This window comes from Electrona antarctica (genome assembly GCF_951216825.1).
Source record: "Electrona antarctica genome assembly, chromosome: 9".
In the NCBI taxonomy this organism is placed as follows: Eukaryota; Metazoa; Chordata; class Actinopteri; order Myctophiformes; family Myctophidae; genus Electrona; species Electrona antarctica.
In genome coordinates, this window is record NC_136790.1 from 7,495,311 (window position 1) to 7,514,225 (window position 18,915).

Here is an 18,915-nt window from a genome sequence, read left to right on the forward strand (position 1 = left end):
ATTAATGATGTCATAGATCAATGACATCAATCTTGTTGTAGATTGTTTTTATGATGTTATGTGTAAATTCTATGTTGTTACATATTATGTTCTAAATGTTTTTATTGTTTACAAATCATTTTCTAAATGTTTTTATTTTGTCATACATATAGCTAGAGGCTTAATTCCTCCTGGCACTTTATTTTTATATTTTGCTTTCTTTTGTATTGTTTTTATATTGTGCCAAATCAAATCAAATCAAATACTAAGCATAATCTAATTTTAGATTGACATTAGCCTCTGTCTGCCTGCCTGTTTGTTATCCTGTCATTGTCATTGTGTTGCCAGGTTGTGTGGATATCCCCCTTTCTTTGAGGAGAATGAGATTCATCCTGTCTTCGCCATTGTGTTGTTGCCAGGTTGTGTGGATATCCCCCTTTCTTTGAGGAGAATGAGACTAATCCTGTCATTGTCATTGTGCTGTTGCCAGGTTGTGTGGATATCCCCCGTTCTTTGAGGAGAATGAGACTCGGCTATTCAACAAGATCATGAGAGCCGACTACGCCTTCCATGCTCCTTACTGGGACGATATCTCTGAGTCAGGTACGCCCCCTATAGTGCATTTAAAGCGTTATTTTGGTGTGCAAAGAGCCGAGACAATTACGCTAAACTTGAAGAAGTTGAGCGGCGCAGGCAGATGATGTTATGTTTCCGGAGTCCATTTTATTTCAGAGACAGTCAAACAGAATACAGCAGCCATGGCATCAGCCATCCACTCCAGCCTAGTGACAACACAAATATATAGCCTATTCAGTATGACTAGTTAGTTTACAGAGGCGCGGTAATTTGTGGACACCTCCCTGAAGAGACATTTGTGGCAACAGAACAGCTAAATAGATATACTGTAGGTCTTAAATGTAACTAAGTAACGCCATTGTTTTGGGAAAGGTAACTATAGGTAACGGATTACTCTAATTGCAAAATAATCTGTTAGGTTACTAGCCAAAAACGTATTCCGTTACAGTAACGCTGTTATTTAATGCCGTTACCCCCAACAACACTGGTCACAACTTTAGTCAACTCTCTCCCTAACTATCTTGTGTTTCTAACTTTAGCTACCTCTCGTGTTTTTGCAGCTAAAGATTTCATCAAGAACATGATGCAGAAAAATCCAACGCAGCGTTTCACCACAGAGGAGGCGCTCGTCCACCCTTGGTGAGTGCACACACACACACACGCACACACGCACGCGCACACACGCGTGCACATGCACACACACTCGCGCGTGCACACGCATGAGAGCCCGTTGTGCGTGCGTCACAGGCCTAAGGGGGTGTTTCCAAGTCACAGCGATCCAGTGGGGAAGGGATGTCCGCTGTCCTGGTTGGTTACATCCTGTCCGCCCCCTCTCTCCTGATTGGTTGCATCCTGTCCTTCCTCTCTCCTGATCGGTTACATCCTGTCCTTGCTTTTGATTGGCTACAGGATCACTGGAAAGACAGCCAGAAGCCAGGACATCTGCCAATCGGTGTGTGAACAGTTACGGAGGAACTTCGCCAAATCCAAATGGAAGGTGAGTGACTAAAACCTCACACTGTAAAACATTACACTAGAGGCCAGTGGTGAGTGACTGTAAAACATTACAGTAGTGGGCAGTGGTGAGTGACTGTAAAACATTACACTAGAGGCCAGTGGTGAGTGACTGTAAAACATTACAGTAGTGGGCAGTGGTGACTGGTGAGTGACTGTAAAACATTACAGTAGTGGGCAGTGGTGAGTGACTGTAAAACATTACACTAGAGGCCAGTGGTGAGTGACTGTAAAACATTACACTAGAGGCCAGTGGTGAGTGACTGTAAAACATTACAGTAGTGGGCAGTGGTGAGTGACTGTAAAACATTACACTAGAGGCCAGTGGTGAGTGACTGTAAAACATTACAGTAGTGGGCAGTGGTGACTGGTGAGTGACTGTAAAACATTACAGTAGTGGGCAGTGGTGAGTGACTGTAAAACATTACACTAGAGGCCAGTGGTGAGTGACTGTAAAACATTACACTAGAGGCCAGTGGTGAGTGACTGTAAAACATTACAGTAGTGGGCAGTGGTGAGTGACTGTAAAACATTACACTAGAGGCCAGTGGTGAGTGACTGTAAAACATTACAGTAGTGGGCAGTGGTGAGTGACTGTAAAACATTACAGTAGTGGGCAGTGGTGAGTGACTGTAAAACATTACAGTAGTGGGCAGTGGTGAGTGACTGTAAAACATTACACTAGAGGCCAGTGGTGAGTGACTGTAAAACATTACAGTAGTGGGCAGTGGTGAGTGACTGTAAAACATTACACTAGAGGCCAGTGGTGAGTGACTGTAAAACATTACAGTAGTGGGCAGTGGTGAGTGACTGTAAAACATTACAGTAGTGGGCAGTGGTGAGTGACTGTAAAACATTACAGTAGTGGGCAGTGGTGAGTGACTGTAAAACATTACAGTAGTGGTGGGGGCAGCAAACCTTCAACGTAACATAAACCAGTAAGACGCCTGAGAGAAGTGACCTCGCCCTAAGGGCGAGAAGCGACCTCGCCCTCAGGCGCCTAGGTGACAGCATTGGGGGGTCAGATCAACATATGGAATGAATTCTGTACTGGCCGCATATGGAGAGTGAGGTCAGATCAACATATGGAATGTCAGAACAGGTCAGCTCCATATATGGAGATCTAAGGTTGACAGCGGGGGCAGTGTCTTGAGTGTTTGAGTGTACAGGGTGTGTGTGATGAGGTAACCTGACTCCGCCAGATGGGGCAGCAGAGAGTACACTGGCATACACAGTGCTGCCTTGATCCCGCCTCTAGCTTCCGCTGATTGGCCAGGCCGTTTGGTGGCCGGAGCATCAAGTCTGCCTGAGAGTTCCCAGATGGGAGCAGGAGGGGGGAACCCATTGTACTCTCTGCTGCCCCATCTGGCGGAGTCAGGTTAGTGATGAGGGCCACAGGTAGGGCCAGGCATTAATTTTCGGGCCTGTTGAGAACGTAAATATTGATGACATCAGGGATCGTCATCACTGATGATGTCACGTGATGTCACGAGACCTGGGCACCATGGGCTTTCTCATGTATGGGGATTTTGACACTGACACTGACTGACGGAAATGCACGATTCCATAGTTAACAATGAACGCGACGGCGGCCATCAGCCACATGAAGAAGTTGTCCAGCAGTGACATGGCGGGGCCCGCCGGCCTCCACGTTCCCGACATCGTGGTGGAGTCCGACTGTACGCTGGAAGATGTGGAGGACAATGAGGAGGAGAAACTTGAAGGCGATGAAGACGAGGCCTGCGGCGGAGGAGGAGGAGGAGGAGGAGATGTCCTGGACCCCAACGGGAACCGCCTGATGCTCCCGCCCCACGTGGAGCACGACCCGGGGCTGTGCCCCAAGCTAAGATCCTCCCACAGCGAACCCATCAATCACGCCCCCGGCATGGTGGAGAGCGGAGGGCGCGAGTACAACTCAGAGTGCAGGTATTGATTGGTTGGTTGATTGGTTGATTGATTGATTGATTGAACACTTCATTAGTCAGACATGTAAACGGTGCGAGGTATAGACATTAAAGATGTAGTTCACCCAAAAGGTGACTTATTTTCTTTTTTATTTATTTATTATACTTATCACTTACACATGAAGCCGTGAATTATTCTGAAGATTATTGAATGATGCAGACAAAACCAGAAAATAAAGCATTTCCAAACCCAAAGAAATCAGACATTTTTTATGCAAAGCCCTGTGTCACCGTGCTAAAATAGTGGCATATCATGTTAGTTTTTCAGAAACCTGGAAAAAAATGGAAAATAAATTCACATATGTTGTGTTGTGTAACAGCTTTGACACCATAGACAGAGGGATTAAACATGTGTACATGTTATGTTGCGTTACAGTGTTGACACCATAGACAGAGGGATTAAACATGTGTACATGTTATGTTGCGTTACAGTGTTGACACCATAGACAGAGAGGGATTAAACATGTTATGTTATGATGTGTTACAGTGTTGACACCATAGACAGAGGGATTAAACATGTTATGTTATGATGTGTTACAGTGTTGACACCATAGACAGAGAGGGATTAAACATGTTATGTTATGATGTGTTACAGTGTTGACACCATAGACAGAGGGATTAAACATGTTGTGTTATGATGTGTTACAGCTTTGACACCATAGACAGAGGGAAGACCAGTAAAGGCCACACCCTTCAGACAGGGGTGTGTTCTGTCATGTGATTGGCTGGCTAAAATGTAAGTAATCGTTTCAAGGCAAAGCCAAAATGTCTGCTGTAGCAGAAAATATATATTCATGTATAACAGTAAATATATACCCAGTATTAATATCGGCTATACCAGCACTATGCAAATGTGGATCTGCAAAATGTGTTATAAAGGACAACTCCAGACTTTAATAACATATAGGCTCATTTTCCTACTTATATTGATCCAGTGGGACAACCGAGGCATGGATGTGTTTGAAATGACAACTAATAACACATTCCTAAAGAAATGATGGTAAAAAACCCACTTTTGACCTCAACAAATAGCATAAGAGTGATATGCTTATGGTCTCCGCTCTTTGCTATGAGGTCTGCTGGGGAAACTGGACGACAGGGACATTTCTCCTAAATAGACCCTATAGACCCTAGTTATTCTGGAGCAATATTATAATAAGTACGAAAATGTGCTTATATGTTATTTAGTCTGGAGTTGTCCTTTCATACAGCGTCACAATGATCTTAACCACTTCATACATTTATCATCACATTTTCAGAAGGGAACATATCAATTTGGGTGTCTTTGACACGAAAACCACTCAACTAACCCAGTTAAACATTTATTTCTGCTCTCTCTCTCTCTCTCTCTCTCTCTCTCTCTCTCTCCCTAGTGTTCATTTGTCTCCAGTGGGACAGTGTCTGTTATGAGGTCTTGAAGTCCACTGCCATAGCTGCCTGATCTTTTTTATTACTTTTTTTTTGTTTTACTAGACACACATTTATTGGTAAGGAATTCATTCTCAGATTTCTATTTTAAATGTCCCCTGACTGACAGTTTTGTTTTACCATCTTATGTACAGTATAAAAGCACCATGTCTCAGTCTGTCTGTCTGTGTGTACGGTTGTAAGGCTGTACACACAACACTCCATATTTGGGCATGCCTGACACACGTACCTCTGCCCGGGCTCTGGACAGGGCCCCTGACTCCATATATGGACTGGTCTGTTCTGCCCGGGCTCTGGACAGGGCCCCTGACTCCATATATGGACTGGCCTGTTCTGCCCGGGCTCTGGACAGGGCCCCTGACTCCATATATGGACTGGCCTGTTCTGCCCGGGCTCTGGACAGGGCCCCTGACTCCATATATGGACTGGCCTGTTCTGCCCGGGCTCTGGACAGGGCCCCTGACTCCATATATGGACTGGCCTGTTCTGCCCGGGCTCTGGACAGGGCCCCTGACTCCATATATGGACTGGCCTGTTCTGCCCGGGCTCTGGACAGGGCCCCTGACTCCATATATGGACTGGCCTGTTCTGCCCGGGCTCTGGACAGGGCCCCTGACTCCATATATGGACTGGCCTGTTCTGACATCACAATGCTCCATATTTTGGCATGCCTGACACAGAACTCCATATATAGGAATAAAGGACACAATGAGACAGATACAGAAATGTCCATACATGGGCATAAAAGGGACACAGACAGATGGTCTGACACGGGTACTCTGACAAGGGTACAACAGGTATTGAATTCTCCGGGTGGGGCATGGATCTCCAACTTCCATCGTTACTGGCTCGTTGAACTACAGCCGGGCACCGGTCTAATACTCATAATGTCATATTGGTTCAAAATAATGTTTTGCTCTCGATATCAATTCATGGATTGGGGCTTTAATCCATTTGGAAAGCATATGAATCCCGAGAGGGAGGGATTCTCACGTCACATGCGCACAACGTTACAAAGTAACAGCTAGATAGATAATTCTGTGAAATCAGGGGTCTTCAACAGGGGGTTCCGGGACCCCTAGGGGGGGGTCCTCAGAGTTACCCTGCTTCATCTCTCTCTCAGCTCTAAGGTGTCCTTGCCCGTTGAAGACCCCTGAATGTGAATGTTATTTAATGAAATCAACTATAACTGTACACGTTCTGGTTTTGAAAGCCATCGTTTTGTCATGCTGTGTGTGTGTGTGTGTGTGTGTGTGTGTGTGTGTGTGTGTGTGTGTGTGTGTGTGTGTGTGTGTGTGTGTGTGTGTGTGTGTGTGTGTTCTATATGACACTGACATATCCATGGATTTTCTTCTTGTGCTCTATATTTTTTGTACATACCTTTTGTTTGGTTTTTGTCTGTATAATCTGTATAATCCTGAACTTTGATTTGAAACCTTGCCGACAGATTATGAATGTCTTTTTAAAGCATATCACGTATTATTATAAACTCTCACATCAGTTATATTTTCTAATGGTGAGGAGGAAAGAGATTATCTACTCGTACTGCTTTACTTTGTGGTAACAGTACAATGACAAGATGTTGATTGTTGTGTGTTTTTATCATGTACAAGTACCCAGTGTTGAATTTAACATCTGTACTGTATAGCCTTCATGGCTACGCTGTCTCACCCCAGAGAGTCTTAACGCTGCGTTCACACGGGCAGATGCAAAGATACAGTCTACCATTCATTCTCAATGGAAGCCAGCGACATAAAGATGCATCCCACGTTTTGAAGCTGCTGCAAAAGCTACAAAGCCACATACAAATTGAAGCTGTGCTGGGTTCACCTTCCAAGCTGCAAAGATACAACTGACACACAATGACGGACGCTTGATGATGTCAACGACTGCGTGAGCAACAGATTTTACAAACCGATGTTGTTGCTGTGATCTTCGCATCTTTGCATCTGCCGTGTGAACGCAGCATATCACCTCATCTATTCTACACTGCCAGCGATGCGAGCGAGCGAGCGGTGAATTCTCATTAGAATACATGTTTTTCAATGAGACTGTCCTGACGTACCGCGAGTGACAGCGCGCCGTGCTGCGACGTCGCCCTCCCCTCCTATATTCGCTCGCTGTTATTTCAGCGAGGTTTCGCGGCCCCAAACACTGTTATAGGCCTATCTCACAGCCCGTTTTTCACGCCCACTTCCGGTAAATAGTGGTGACTTTAACATGAGCATTTACACGTTTTTTTCTCTGGAGAATCTAAGTACATTTTCTAATGTAAAAATGTGACAGACCAATATTATTATGAAGCAAACAAGATGGTAAATCAGGTCGAACAGATAGAACAAACCTTACCTTGAGAAAACAAAAGTTGTAGACTTCTTAAATTACCTCTGTTAACATGAAGCGTCTATGGAGTGACGTCACGCTATCACCACTAACCCCGAAAGGGGGCGTATTAAGGGGGGCGGGGAAATTCTGTGAGATAGGCTTATTGGTTGAGATCTACACACTACTATTTACTGGTGGTTTGATTGGTTCAGGCTTGGGGAGTGAGACAGTGTTGTACATGTGACATGTATGTACATAATTGTACAGTACAGTACATGTACATACATGTACTGTATACTGTACAGTACATTGTGTACTCACTGAAGCATCTCATTACATATAATTACATTATTTTTTAAGAACATTGTAAAACATGTAAAGTCTTTGTCATGGTCCTTCAAAAGTGAGTGTATTAAAAGGTTTTAACAGAAGAATCCAGGATTTCATGCCTTTTTCTGTCTGTGTTCTAAAGCTTCTCAGATGCAATGCAAAACACATTATTTTAGCCAGCAGAGGGCACCAACTTGCCTGTCAATCATCGCAACCTGCTGATATATTCTGCTGCTCCCACTGTAAACAAACACACCACATGTTCTTCTTTATACAACGTTATGGACGCTTTTAAAAGCACTAATGGCTAAGTTATATGAAATGATAGGCTATGATGAATATTAATATTTACATTTAGCATGTTTACTCTTACACTGTTTATATATTGTGTGTGTGTGTGTGTGTGCGTGTGCGTGTGTGTGTGCGTGTGCGTGTGCGTGTGTGTGTGTGTGTGTGTGTGTTTTACCATGTGCATTGAACATTGGGAATGTCACAATTTGTATTTCTGTTTGCCTTTTAGGCTTCGTAATCACAAATTGCACAGGGCAGATAATTGTGACAAATAACTTAAATATACAAAGAAATCACTGACACATTGAATCATTTTTTATATCGTTTTCCTTCCCAAAAATACAAAATAGTGGAAATAGTAGATCTACAAACTTGTAGATCTGCTATTTCTGAAAATGTATGGACATACCGGTATGTCAACATGGAAACGATTGACGATTAGGCAAAAATAATTGTGATTATCTCAAATAATTGCATGCAATTAGATGATTATGTAATAATTATGACAGGTCTAGTCTATAGTCTAATATCAAACTGGAGGTCTATGGAATTATAAAGGTTAAAAATCACTGCTACAGACAACGGCAAGTTTCATTTCCATGCTGACACCGCAGTGTCCATGCGGCGCATGGACACTGCGGTGTCAGCATGGAAATGAAACTTGCCATGCGCGCACACGGACACATGTGCCTGTGTGCGTGCATGTGTGTGTGTGTGTGCGTGCATGTGTGTGTGTGCGTGCATGTGTGTGTGTGCGTGCGCGGGAGTGTTCCGTTTCACCAAAGACGATCAAGACAGGATATTTCATCTGTCAAGTATTTGCTGAAAGACATTCTGGTGAGTGAAATCTCTAATAATGCCACAATTAATTGGGAGCGTTAATGATCAGTTTAACGATGTTTGGCCTCCATGGAGAATACATGTTATGTTCATTGTGTTGTTTGTATAGTTTAGGTATTGTACATTATTTTATTGTGTTAAAGATCTGGAGAGAGACAGTGAGACTACTGAACAAACCCTATTCTGATGAATTCTGATTAATTGAAAATGGAGGACCCATATTGTAAACAAGTGTAATGCTTTATGGTGTCATCCACAGTGTATTGAGTTGTGCTTTTGTTTGAAATGTACCCATTCCGCATACTGTTAATAAATACTTCAATCAATCAATCAATGCTTAGCCTATACTATCAAAATATAGTGATTTAACCTTTTAACAAAAAACTTGTTTTAACCAAAAACATGACGTGCCCTACTACCTTGGCTTTTATAGATTGTAAATGTGTTTATAGGTATTGTACATTCATTTATTTTATTGTGTTAATAGATTGTTCTGGCCTGTTATCACCTCCTTAACTGAGTTGACCGTCTGGTCAGGTTGGCCTCACGTTTATCCCCGGCTGGTCACAAGTGTTGTCAGTTGCTTGATTGATTGGACACGGCAGTTATCACTTCACACCGAGTGAGTACCGTCCTACTGGGGGATGCACCTCCCCTCCATCACTCTGCTAAGGGTCACAGTGTACCCAAACAGTAGCGTCAAGAGGCGTCAAGATGCCACCTAGAGCAGGTGTCTATTCCGGGTTTTAAACAGCTGGTGGATGGAAATGGCGCTCGCGCATGGCTGCAACTTGACGCGTAGGCCAGAAAACCGGAAATTTGTCGACACGTCAAGTTGCAGCCACGCGCGAGCACCATTTCCATCCACCAGCTGTTTATAAACAGAATTGGCTCACAAATGAACAGCCTAGACCAGATTATTAAGAAACAGGTGCTTAACAAAGCCCTGTGTATCCGATCTGATGCTGCTCACCCAATACACGGAGAGTACATCCTTCTCCCATCCGGCCTTCGCTCGCGGGCCCCCTGTGCCACAATAAAACAGGCACAAACATTCCTTTGTCCCTATCTCTATTTGCACACTAAATGCTGCTGTGGGTAGATCTAGGAGATAACCTTATGATAAGCACTTTTTACTTTTTACTGTATTGGTCTATTGGTAATGTCTATATGCACACACACTTTTTATGACCTATCGCATAGCACTTTAACGCCTGCACTTTAATGGTTATGTGCACCTTTGTACTTTGGTATCTGCTATGTGAACTGTTTGTTTATTTGTACTGTTTCATTGTTTAATGTACTGTCTATGCTGCGACCCAATTTGCCCTTTGGGGACACTAAATAAACTTGAACCTTGAACCTGAACCTGAACCTGGCTCTATAGGCGGCATCTTGTCGCTTCTTGCCGCTACTGTTTGGGTACACTATCAGAGAGCTCCCCCTACCTCTGGGAGGATGGATTGTCAGGGCGACGTCATTGGTTGTACTGTCAGTATGACTAGACCTTATTGGTTGTAATATCAGAGTATGACTAAACGTGATTGGTTGTATTGGCGGTGTTACAGGTCATGCCAGGACGTCATTGGTCTGCTGGGCTGGTGGTGGGCGTGGCTTTGCTCCTGTCAGCCGGCCAATCACAGAACACGTGCGGAGGACAAGATGGCCGCCCGGGAGAGGTGGGAGTGGCGGGGAGAAACGGATGGCCGGGTCCCAAAGGAGAGAAAGGAGAGCCAGGTACAACTCACCCCCTGCTCTCTCACCCAGTGGTAGCAGATCTACAAGCTCACAACGTGTTGCATTGCAGCACGTTGTGAGCTTGTAGATCGAGATTTGAGTGATTTTTACTTTGGTAATGTAAGTACATTTACTTTGGTAATGTAAGTACATTTTGTAGTCAATACTTTTGTAAAAAACAAAATACATTGTATAGTAATTATACTTTTACTAAAAGAGGCAGGTGTTCGGGTGAATTTCACTCGTGTTTAGTGATAGAGAATCATCCCATACACCCACAATGGTCTTTTTCTTTCTTTCACAGGGAATATCTTTAAAATAATACCCATGTTTAGTGTTCTAGGGTTAAGTAAATGTGCATTAAATTCACTTCCTCCATCAGCCCCAGTGCATGCTGGTCAGACAGCGGTGGATCCCAGCGTTCTCCTCAGACTGAAGGGGGAGCGCGGGAGCCGAGGCTTTCCTGGAGAGACCGGTCTGAAGGGTCTTTCGGGGGAGGTAGGACCTGAAGGATCCCATGGTCTGTCTGGACCCCCAGGACCCTCAGGAGCGGGGGGACGACCGGCCAGACAAAGTGGGTGGATGGGTGGATGGGTGGTTGGATGGATGGATGGATAAATGGATGGGGGGATGGGTGGGTGGGTGGATGGATGGATGGATGTATGGATGGATGGGTGGGTGGATGGGTGGGTGGGGAGATGGGTGGATGGATGGGTGGGTGGGTGGGGAGATGGGTGGGTGGGTGGGTGAGTGGATGTCTCACTGTATCGCGTCATAAAAAATAAATAATAATAAATAAATAATAATAATCTGTGCAATGCCAAACAAAAAAACCTGTCCATTGGTCAGTGTAAAAAGATCAAAACGAAATTCATATATTTAGTCTCAGTCGAAGAACATCGTTCGTCATCCTTTGAGTTGATGAAATTAACACTGATTTGTTGACGGGTTGGCCATTGGCTCTTATATTTTGTTGTCATGTTCCCATTGGCTCTTATATATATTTTGTCAACACGTTCCCATTGGCTCTTATATTCATTGCCATGTTCCCATTGGCTCAGGTCCTTCTCGGCCGTCGGCCTTCTCTGTGGTTCGGACACTACACTCCTACCCCGAATACAACCGGCCAATCATCTTCCAGACTGAAGCCGTCAACAGGCCAGGAGACATGGACCTCAGCACGGGATACTTCACCTGCACAGTGCCTGGACTCTATTACTTTGTCTTCCACGCCATGTCCAAGGTATAAGGATACTGTTACTGTGTCTCTGATTAATTGAAAATGGAGGACCTTCAACACAAGTCTTAGTATTTTTTCTGGTTTTATCCTCGTAGCAGTTTTTGTATTGACTTGTGCTTCCGTTTGAAATGAGTGTCCACCTTGAGACTGGGAGGTCGGGGTTCGATCCCCGGCCGGGTCACACCAAAGACTGAAAAATGGGACCCAGTGCCTCCCTGCTTGGCACTCAGCATCAAAGGTCAGATTGGGGGTAAGTCCCTGCGACATACTAGTGCCATGTCCAGGGGGTGTACGACATACTAGTGCCATGTCCAGGGGGTGTACGACATACTAGTGCCATGTCCAGGGGGTGTACTAGTGCCATGTCCAGGGGGTGTACTAGTGCCATGTCCAGGGGGTGTACGACATACTAGTGCCATGTCCAGGGGGTGTACGACATACTAGTGCCATGTCCAGGGGGTGTACGACATACTAGTGCCATGTCCAGGGGGTGTACTTGTGTTGGAGTTTGGAAGCGCTCACTTTCAGTAAAGCAACGTCCTGCTTGCCTCCTGCATTATTTGCACATTGAAAACAGGTGGTACGCAATAAGCCTATCTCACAGAATTTCCCCGCCCCCCTTAATACGCCCCCTTTCGGGGTTAGTGGTGATAGCGTGACGTCACTCCATAGACGCTTCATGTTAACAGAGGTAATTTAAGAAGTCTACAACTTTTGTTTTCTCAAGGTAAGGTTTGTTCTATCTGTTCGAGCTGATTTACCATATTGTTTGCTTCCTAATAATATTGGTCTGTCACATTTTTACATTAGAAAATGTACTTAGATTCTCCAGAGAAAAAAACGTGTAAATGCTCATGTTAAAGTCACCACTATTTACCGGAAGTGGGCGTGAAAAACGGGCTGTGAGATAGGCCTATCGCAGGACCATTGAGTGATATCCAACGAGCATTTCCAAACTCCAACACTTAATACAAAACAAAAATAATCACCTGCAAGGAATGTCTTGACAGAAAGTAGCTCATAACATCTCTACGGTGGATTATTATGAAGCAAACACTTTGCAGATAGAAAACAGATTCAAGCTTTCCGTACAGCTGCAATGTTGGTGAGTTTGACGTTGTTTAATACAATCAGACGTATGGGCTGACAATGGCAAATTGCGGCTAGTTGCCACCCTGCCATTGGCAAGATGGCCGCGGTGTGCATATGGTCTATGGGCAGGCTTACTTTGGTGCATATGGTCTATGGGCAGGCTTACTTTGGTGCATATGGTCTATGGGCAGGCTTACTTTGGTGCATATGGTCTATGGGCAGGCTTACTTTGGTGCATATGGTCTATGGGCAGGCTTACTTTGGTGCATATGGTCTATGGGCAGGCTTACTTTGGTGCATATGGTCTATGGGCAGGCTTACCTTGGTGCATATGGTCTATGGGCAGGCTTACTTTGGTGCATATGGTCTATGGGCAGGCTTACTTTGGTGCATATGGTCTATGGGCAGGCTTACTTTGGTGCATATGGTCTATGGGCAGGCTTACTTTGGTGCATATGGTCTATGGGCAGGCTTACTTTGGTGCATATGGTCTATGGGCAGGCTTACCTTGGTGCATATGGTCTATGGGCAGGCTTACTTTGGTGCATATGGTCTATGGGCAGGCTTACCTTGGTGCATATGGTCTATGGGCAGGCTTACTTTGGTGCATATGGTCTATGGGCAGGCTTACCTTGGTGCATATGGTCTATGGGCAGGCTTACTTTGGTGCATATGGTCTATGGGCAGGCTTACTTTGGTGCATATGGTCTATGGGCAGGCTTACTTTGGTGCATATGGTCTATGGGCAGGCTTACTTTGGTGCATATGGTCTATGGGCAGGCTTACTTTGGTGCATATGGTCTATGGGCAGGCTTACTTTGGTGCATATGGTCTATGGGCAGGCTTACTTTGGTGCATATGGTCTATGGGCAGGCTTACTTTGGTGCATATGGTCTATGGGCAGGCTTACTTTACTTGTAAACTGCCACAGATTGTCCAGAGCCAGAAAAAGCCTTTAAAAGTATAGCGAATACCCATAGATTACTAACATGATCATTACTGTGTGTGTGTGTGTGTGTGTGTGTGTGTGTGTGTGTGTGCGTGCGTGCGTGCGTGCGTGCGTGCGTGCGTGCGTGCGTGCGTGCGTGCGTGCGTGGGTGCGTGGGTGCGTGCGTGTAGGTGACCATGTGTTTACGTCTGAAGAGTGAGGCTCTGGGAGTTCAGGACCTTGGCTTCTGTGACTACAACACCAGAAGACGAGCACAGGTCAGAGATCATCGCACGCACGCACGCACGCACGCACGCACGCACGCACGCACGCACGCACGCACACAGGACAGGAGATGCAGTCAGCCCTGAATATATGGCCCCATTTGAAAAAAGTGTGGACGCCCCAGGGTGCTCTAACACATTAGATCTAATGGGTTAGGGTCTAACACATTAGATCAGGTTTATAAAGACTTACTTCTTTCACTTTTGATTTGAATCACGTGAATTGAGATTTAATATATTTCATTGTTATGTGTTTATGAACTGTGTCAAGTGCGTAATTGCGTGATTTGATTTGATTTGATATAATAATAAATAAAATAATAATTTACTAAAAAGGCCTTAACTTATGCTTAATATTGTATGGAATGTGACTGGCTCTCCGACTATTATGATGATGTCATTGTAGGTGCTTTCAGGGGGTCTTGCAGTGATAATGATGTCATAATGATGTCATTGCAGGTGCTGTCAGGGGGCGTGGTCTTACAGTTGACCCAGAATCAGAGGGTGTGGCTAGAAGCTTTCAAAGACGGCCAATTGGATTCACACAAAGCAGACACCCAGGAAAAAGAGATTGTCTTCAATGGGTTCCTCATCGTCTGAAACCCACCAATCAATGGGTTCCTCATCTTCTGAAACCCACCAATCAATGAGTTCCTCATCTTCTGAAACCAACCAATCAATGAGTTCCTATTATATTCTGTTATATTAACCCTTGAGTGTCTGTGGGGTCTTTCTGACCCATTTTGAGAAATATTTCATTCAGTTATCTCTGTTTTTTTTGTTTTTGTTTTTTTCATCTGAAACATACCATCCCTGTCTGTTAATTTTCGCTACTTGTCGGCTAAACTGACCGTTCTCACTAGTCACTTCTCACCCTTTCTCCCCTAATCACTGAAGTTGCAACAGTTAATGGGGTATTTGCATTTCACTGTCAGCTCTGAACCTGGCGAACATACCTACCAACATCACAAAGTACTTTTTGTGTTTCTGTGTTTATAGTTCTCCAACCCGAACTTGTAGCCTAACCTTAAATGTTGTATGCTGAAAATATCCCGGACAGCGGACACTGGGACACAGCTACCTGACGCTAAATTACGACATGTAAACCTTTGATTGCCTTTCAACAAAAACATATGAATATACATAAGTGTTACCAACAGCAACATGTACTGATTATAGAGAATGCTGAAATGTTTGTAATCCATGTTTTATTTACTGTGCAAGACTCCTGACATTTCCTTGGTGAGAATGTGTGCCATTGCGATTCCAAATAAAAATGACAGTGTTTGGACCTACCTATTAACCTCTACATTGTGTCAGTCAGTGTAAACTTTGTGCGAGTGAAGCAGTGGACAACAACTTGTCTCTCTCTCTTTTTCTCTCTCCCTCTCTCACAGACACACTGGGCTATATCTTGCACCACCCCTTACACCTTACTATTTTGAAAAACCTTTCAAAATAGTTCAAATATCCGATCTACTAGCTCACAACGTGTCGATGTACTGTAGATCGTCTAGTTGAACTATTTTAAAATGTTTTTCAAAATAGTAAAACACGCCAAATAAGTGTAGGGATAAGGGTGGTGCAAGATAGGACCCACAGTCTCAGCAATGTTCATGAATCCAAGTAATGGACCATGACGTATGCAGAAGTACCTTTTAGATCATGCTGTAGGTCTATTTGTGGTGGTGATGATGCGTCACATACTTGACCTATCCCATGGTATATGAACCGTGCTACAGTGAGCAGCTGTTTGAATGAGATGCGTCTCTAAATATCATACAGCATGGAAGCAGAGGGTTGTGGTTCATACTTTACCTCCAGTAAAAAGTAGTTCAACTTCAGCCTGACAGCCTCCCAAGCAGCTCCAACCTGGACAGAAGAAAAGCACAGATCTACAAGCCAAGGAATACATATTTTATTATTTACACATACAGTAGTACCTGAGATAAGATATAAAGTTATAAATATATGATCTAGGTTACACATAGTACCTGAGATAATATACAAAGTTATGAATATATAAATTATGTACATATTTTAGTACCTGAGATAAATTGTAAAGTTATAAATATATAAAATAATGATCTACCTATTTACATATGGTACCTGAGCTAAGATATAAAGTTATAAATAATATATAAATGATGTACATATTTACATATGGTAGCTAAGATAAGCTATAAATGGCCATAGGCCATAGCCTATAGGAGCACAAAAACATAATATAAAACAAGGATAGACAAGATAAACAAAGAAAAATAAAACATAAATTTAAATTCAAAAGTATAGCTTACACGACCAAACACGCAGCATCATCAACCGTATCATATCAAAAGGGCATTTAGTCTAGGATCTGGCTAAGATATGTATGCACTTCATTTAGGAGAGAATATCTAAATTGTTCTTGGCTAATATGACCCCCGCGAACAACTTGGGAACTGTGAAAAATGCTCTATCCGGGGCGAAATACCCGAAAATGACCACACCCTTTTTAAAATGACCGCTAGTTCAAACATGGCTCTATTTTCTAAACTGTTGGAGCTACAGATTTTCTGAGGTGCTCAAAATGTTCAGAAAACTCATGTTTGTTGAATCCGTGCCCGAGCCAGCAACCCTCCAGGTCATCATTGTGGCCAAATCCAATATGACCGCCAGTCCGCCACCTGAAACAGGTTTTGTCTACAACTTTTGAACCAGATGAGCTATGAATGCAAACTTCGTGTCTAAATCATGTTTTTTGACATTTAGAAATATTTTTGAATGCTTATCTGTATGACTGGGTGTGGCTGAACCTCTATTTTACCAGAGGTGGACAGAGTACTCGACCCCAGTACTTGAGTACAAATACGACCTGTTCAGATTTACTCCACTACAAGTAAAAGTAGCTCAGTCAAAATGTTACTTGAGTAAGAGTGAAAAAGTATGTGCTATTAAATGTACTTAAGTATTCAAGAGTAAAAGTAAATCCAGGCCTGGACTGGCCACTTGACGTACAGGGCATATGCTGGTGGGCCACCCAATGAATGGGCCGCTCCATACATTTCTTTCCTTTTCTCCATTCCATTTCCTTTTTGACCCTGTCCAGCCCTGCGCGTGCGCACGCACGCACGCACGCACGCACGCACGCACGCACGCACGCACGCACGCACGCACGCACGCACGCACGCACGCACGCGCGCACGCGCGCACGCACGCACACGCACACACACACAGAGAGAGGTAGCTCACATCATATGTAGGCTACTTAAGAAAAGTATCTGGTGTTAAGATGTATTTAAGTATCAAAAGTATGTCTACTTCTCTTTCCTTTCAGAATAATGCAGCTTTCAAGTACCGGTACTTCAGCTGTTTTTGTAGCTATTTCTGAGTTCAAGGTTCAAGGTTCAAGGTTCTTTATTATTTGTCTCCCGAGGAAGACATTTGTCTTAGACAAAGGGCCCGCATCAAGCGTAGCCCTTATGCCCATGTCGCCGCAGAGCAGCGCCAATACATCTTTCTTGCAACATCAAAGAAAACCGCCCTCTTCAAGTGGCTGCTGTCCATTACACCAAAGAAAGAATTCTCCGTCTACATCCATTAATTAGTTTTGTCGTCCAATGGTTTCATCTGTCCTTCAGTGTCCTGGGCTGAATGAAGGTCTAAAAGCACATCATAGGAGCTTGTGCTCTTATAAGCCGGATGCTTATGGGGAAGAAAGGGAAAAAAATACCATTCCTTAATACGAATATGTATACAGCACTTCACCATGCTAGTCTGCCTCCAATATTTCAATTCAATTCAATTCAATTCAATTCAATTCAATTCAATTCAATTCAATTCAATTCAATTCAATTCAATTCAATTCAATTCAATTCAATTCAATTCAATTCAATTCAATTCAATTCAATTCAAAGGGCTGTATTGAAAGGGCTCTTTCACTACATCCATACATCTTATCTTTGATCTTCCTCTAGGCCTCCTGCCTGGCAGTTCCAACCTCAGCGTCCTTCTACCGATATACTTACTATCCCTCCTCTGTATGTGTCCAAACCATCTCAGTCTGGCCTCTCTGGCTTTATCTCCAAAACATCTGACATGTGCTGTCCCTCTGATGTACTCATTCATGATCCTATCCATCCTTGTTACTCCCAGAGAGAACCTCAACATTATATAGGCAATTCACACTGAGAGGGACTGAATCCGTTTCATTGGAACCGTTTCCGAATACGGTTGCCTGGTCCCCGATGGCCATGATTCACATTGCCCGAGATTCAACAGCGCACCCAGGTACACTTGCATAACACACTTTGATCCTCCAGATGGTGGTGTGCTTGATGACTGGTGCGCACGGACACTGACCATCAACTCTGCGACATTGTCTCCAATAAATCCAGACACTGCATTGCATTGCCTCTTTTGGCTCTTTGCTGTTATACTACGTCACTGTCAGCCTGCCTGCTATTCACTGTGTCAGTCAGTTCTGTGCTCCAGTGTCGTGTTTGATATTAGTTTAATGGATTCTACTTTAGCATTATTATTATTTTGTTTTACTTTGAAAACTATGCCAAGCAAAGCCCAAGAGCCACGTGTAGTCCAAGATCAGCGCGTACTGCGGTTCTGCGTGTATAGCAGATTCAACATAGCAGATCTGCACGCGCGCTGCGACGCGTTGTGAAATGAGCTGGTGTTACACTTCGTGCAGCGTCTGTGTTTTTTTTTGTTGACGCTTGGCTCGTCGACTAGAGATCATTGCTGCTTGTCTGGCTGACATCTCGGCGTGGATGTCGACAAACCACCTGAAGCTCAACCTGGACAAGACCGAGCTGATGTTCCTCCCGGGGAAGGGCTGTCCGCACCGAGACATGGCCATCACCATTGATAATGCTGTGGTGACCTCAACTCGGA

General features: G+C 44.0%; 2 protein-coding genes and 1 long non-coding RNA gene across 3 annotated transcripts in view; all 3 read left to right on the plus strand.

Moving 5' to 3' along the window:
• Positions 1-1,564, plus strand: part of camk1ga (calcium/calmodulin-dependent protein kinase IGa) — a gene marked incomplete at its 3' end in the record, with an annotated part of 9,752 nt that extends 8,188 nt beyond the window's left edge. The window contains exons 7-9 of the mRNA XM_079509736.1: positions 470-582; positions 1,116-1,194; positions 1,465-1,564. Coding sequence (XP_079365862.1) covers positions 470-582; positions 1,116-1,194; positions 1,465-1,564 — 292 coding nt within the window. The remainder of the gene's footprint in view (positions 1-469; positions 583-1,115; positions 1,195-1,464) is intronic.
• A 1,791-nt stretch (positions 1,565-3,355) lies between these two features.
• Positions 3,356-4,971, plus strand: LOC306930116. Its single transcript, XR_013790849.1, has 3 exons — positions 3,356-3,495; positions 4,182-4,269; positions 4,907-4,971. It is a non-coding gene; the product is annotated as an uncharacterized lncRNA (long non-coding RNA).
• A 3,716-nt stretch (positions 4,972-8,687) lies between these two features.
• On the plus strand, positions 8,688-15,251 carry LOC306930110 (complement C1q tumor necrosis factor-related protein 4-like). Its single transcript, XM_079510857.1, has 6 exons — positions 8,688-8,744; positions 10,316-10,484; positions 10,867-11,058; positions 11,546-11,727; positions 13,936-14,022; positions 14,488-15,251. The coding sequence occupies exons 2-6, from the start codon at positions 10,319-10,321 to the stop codon at positions 14,626-14,628; spliced, it is 768 nt and encodes a 255-aa protein (XP_079366983.1). The 5' UTR covers positions 8,688-8,744; positions 10,316-10,318; the 3' UTR covers positions 14,629-15,251.
• Positions 15,252-18,915: the final 3,664 nt, after the last annotated feature.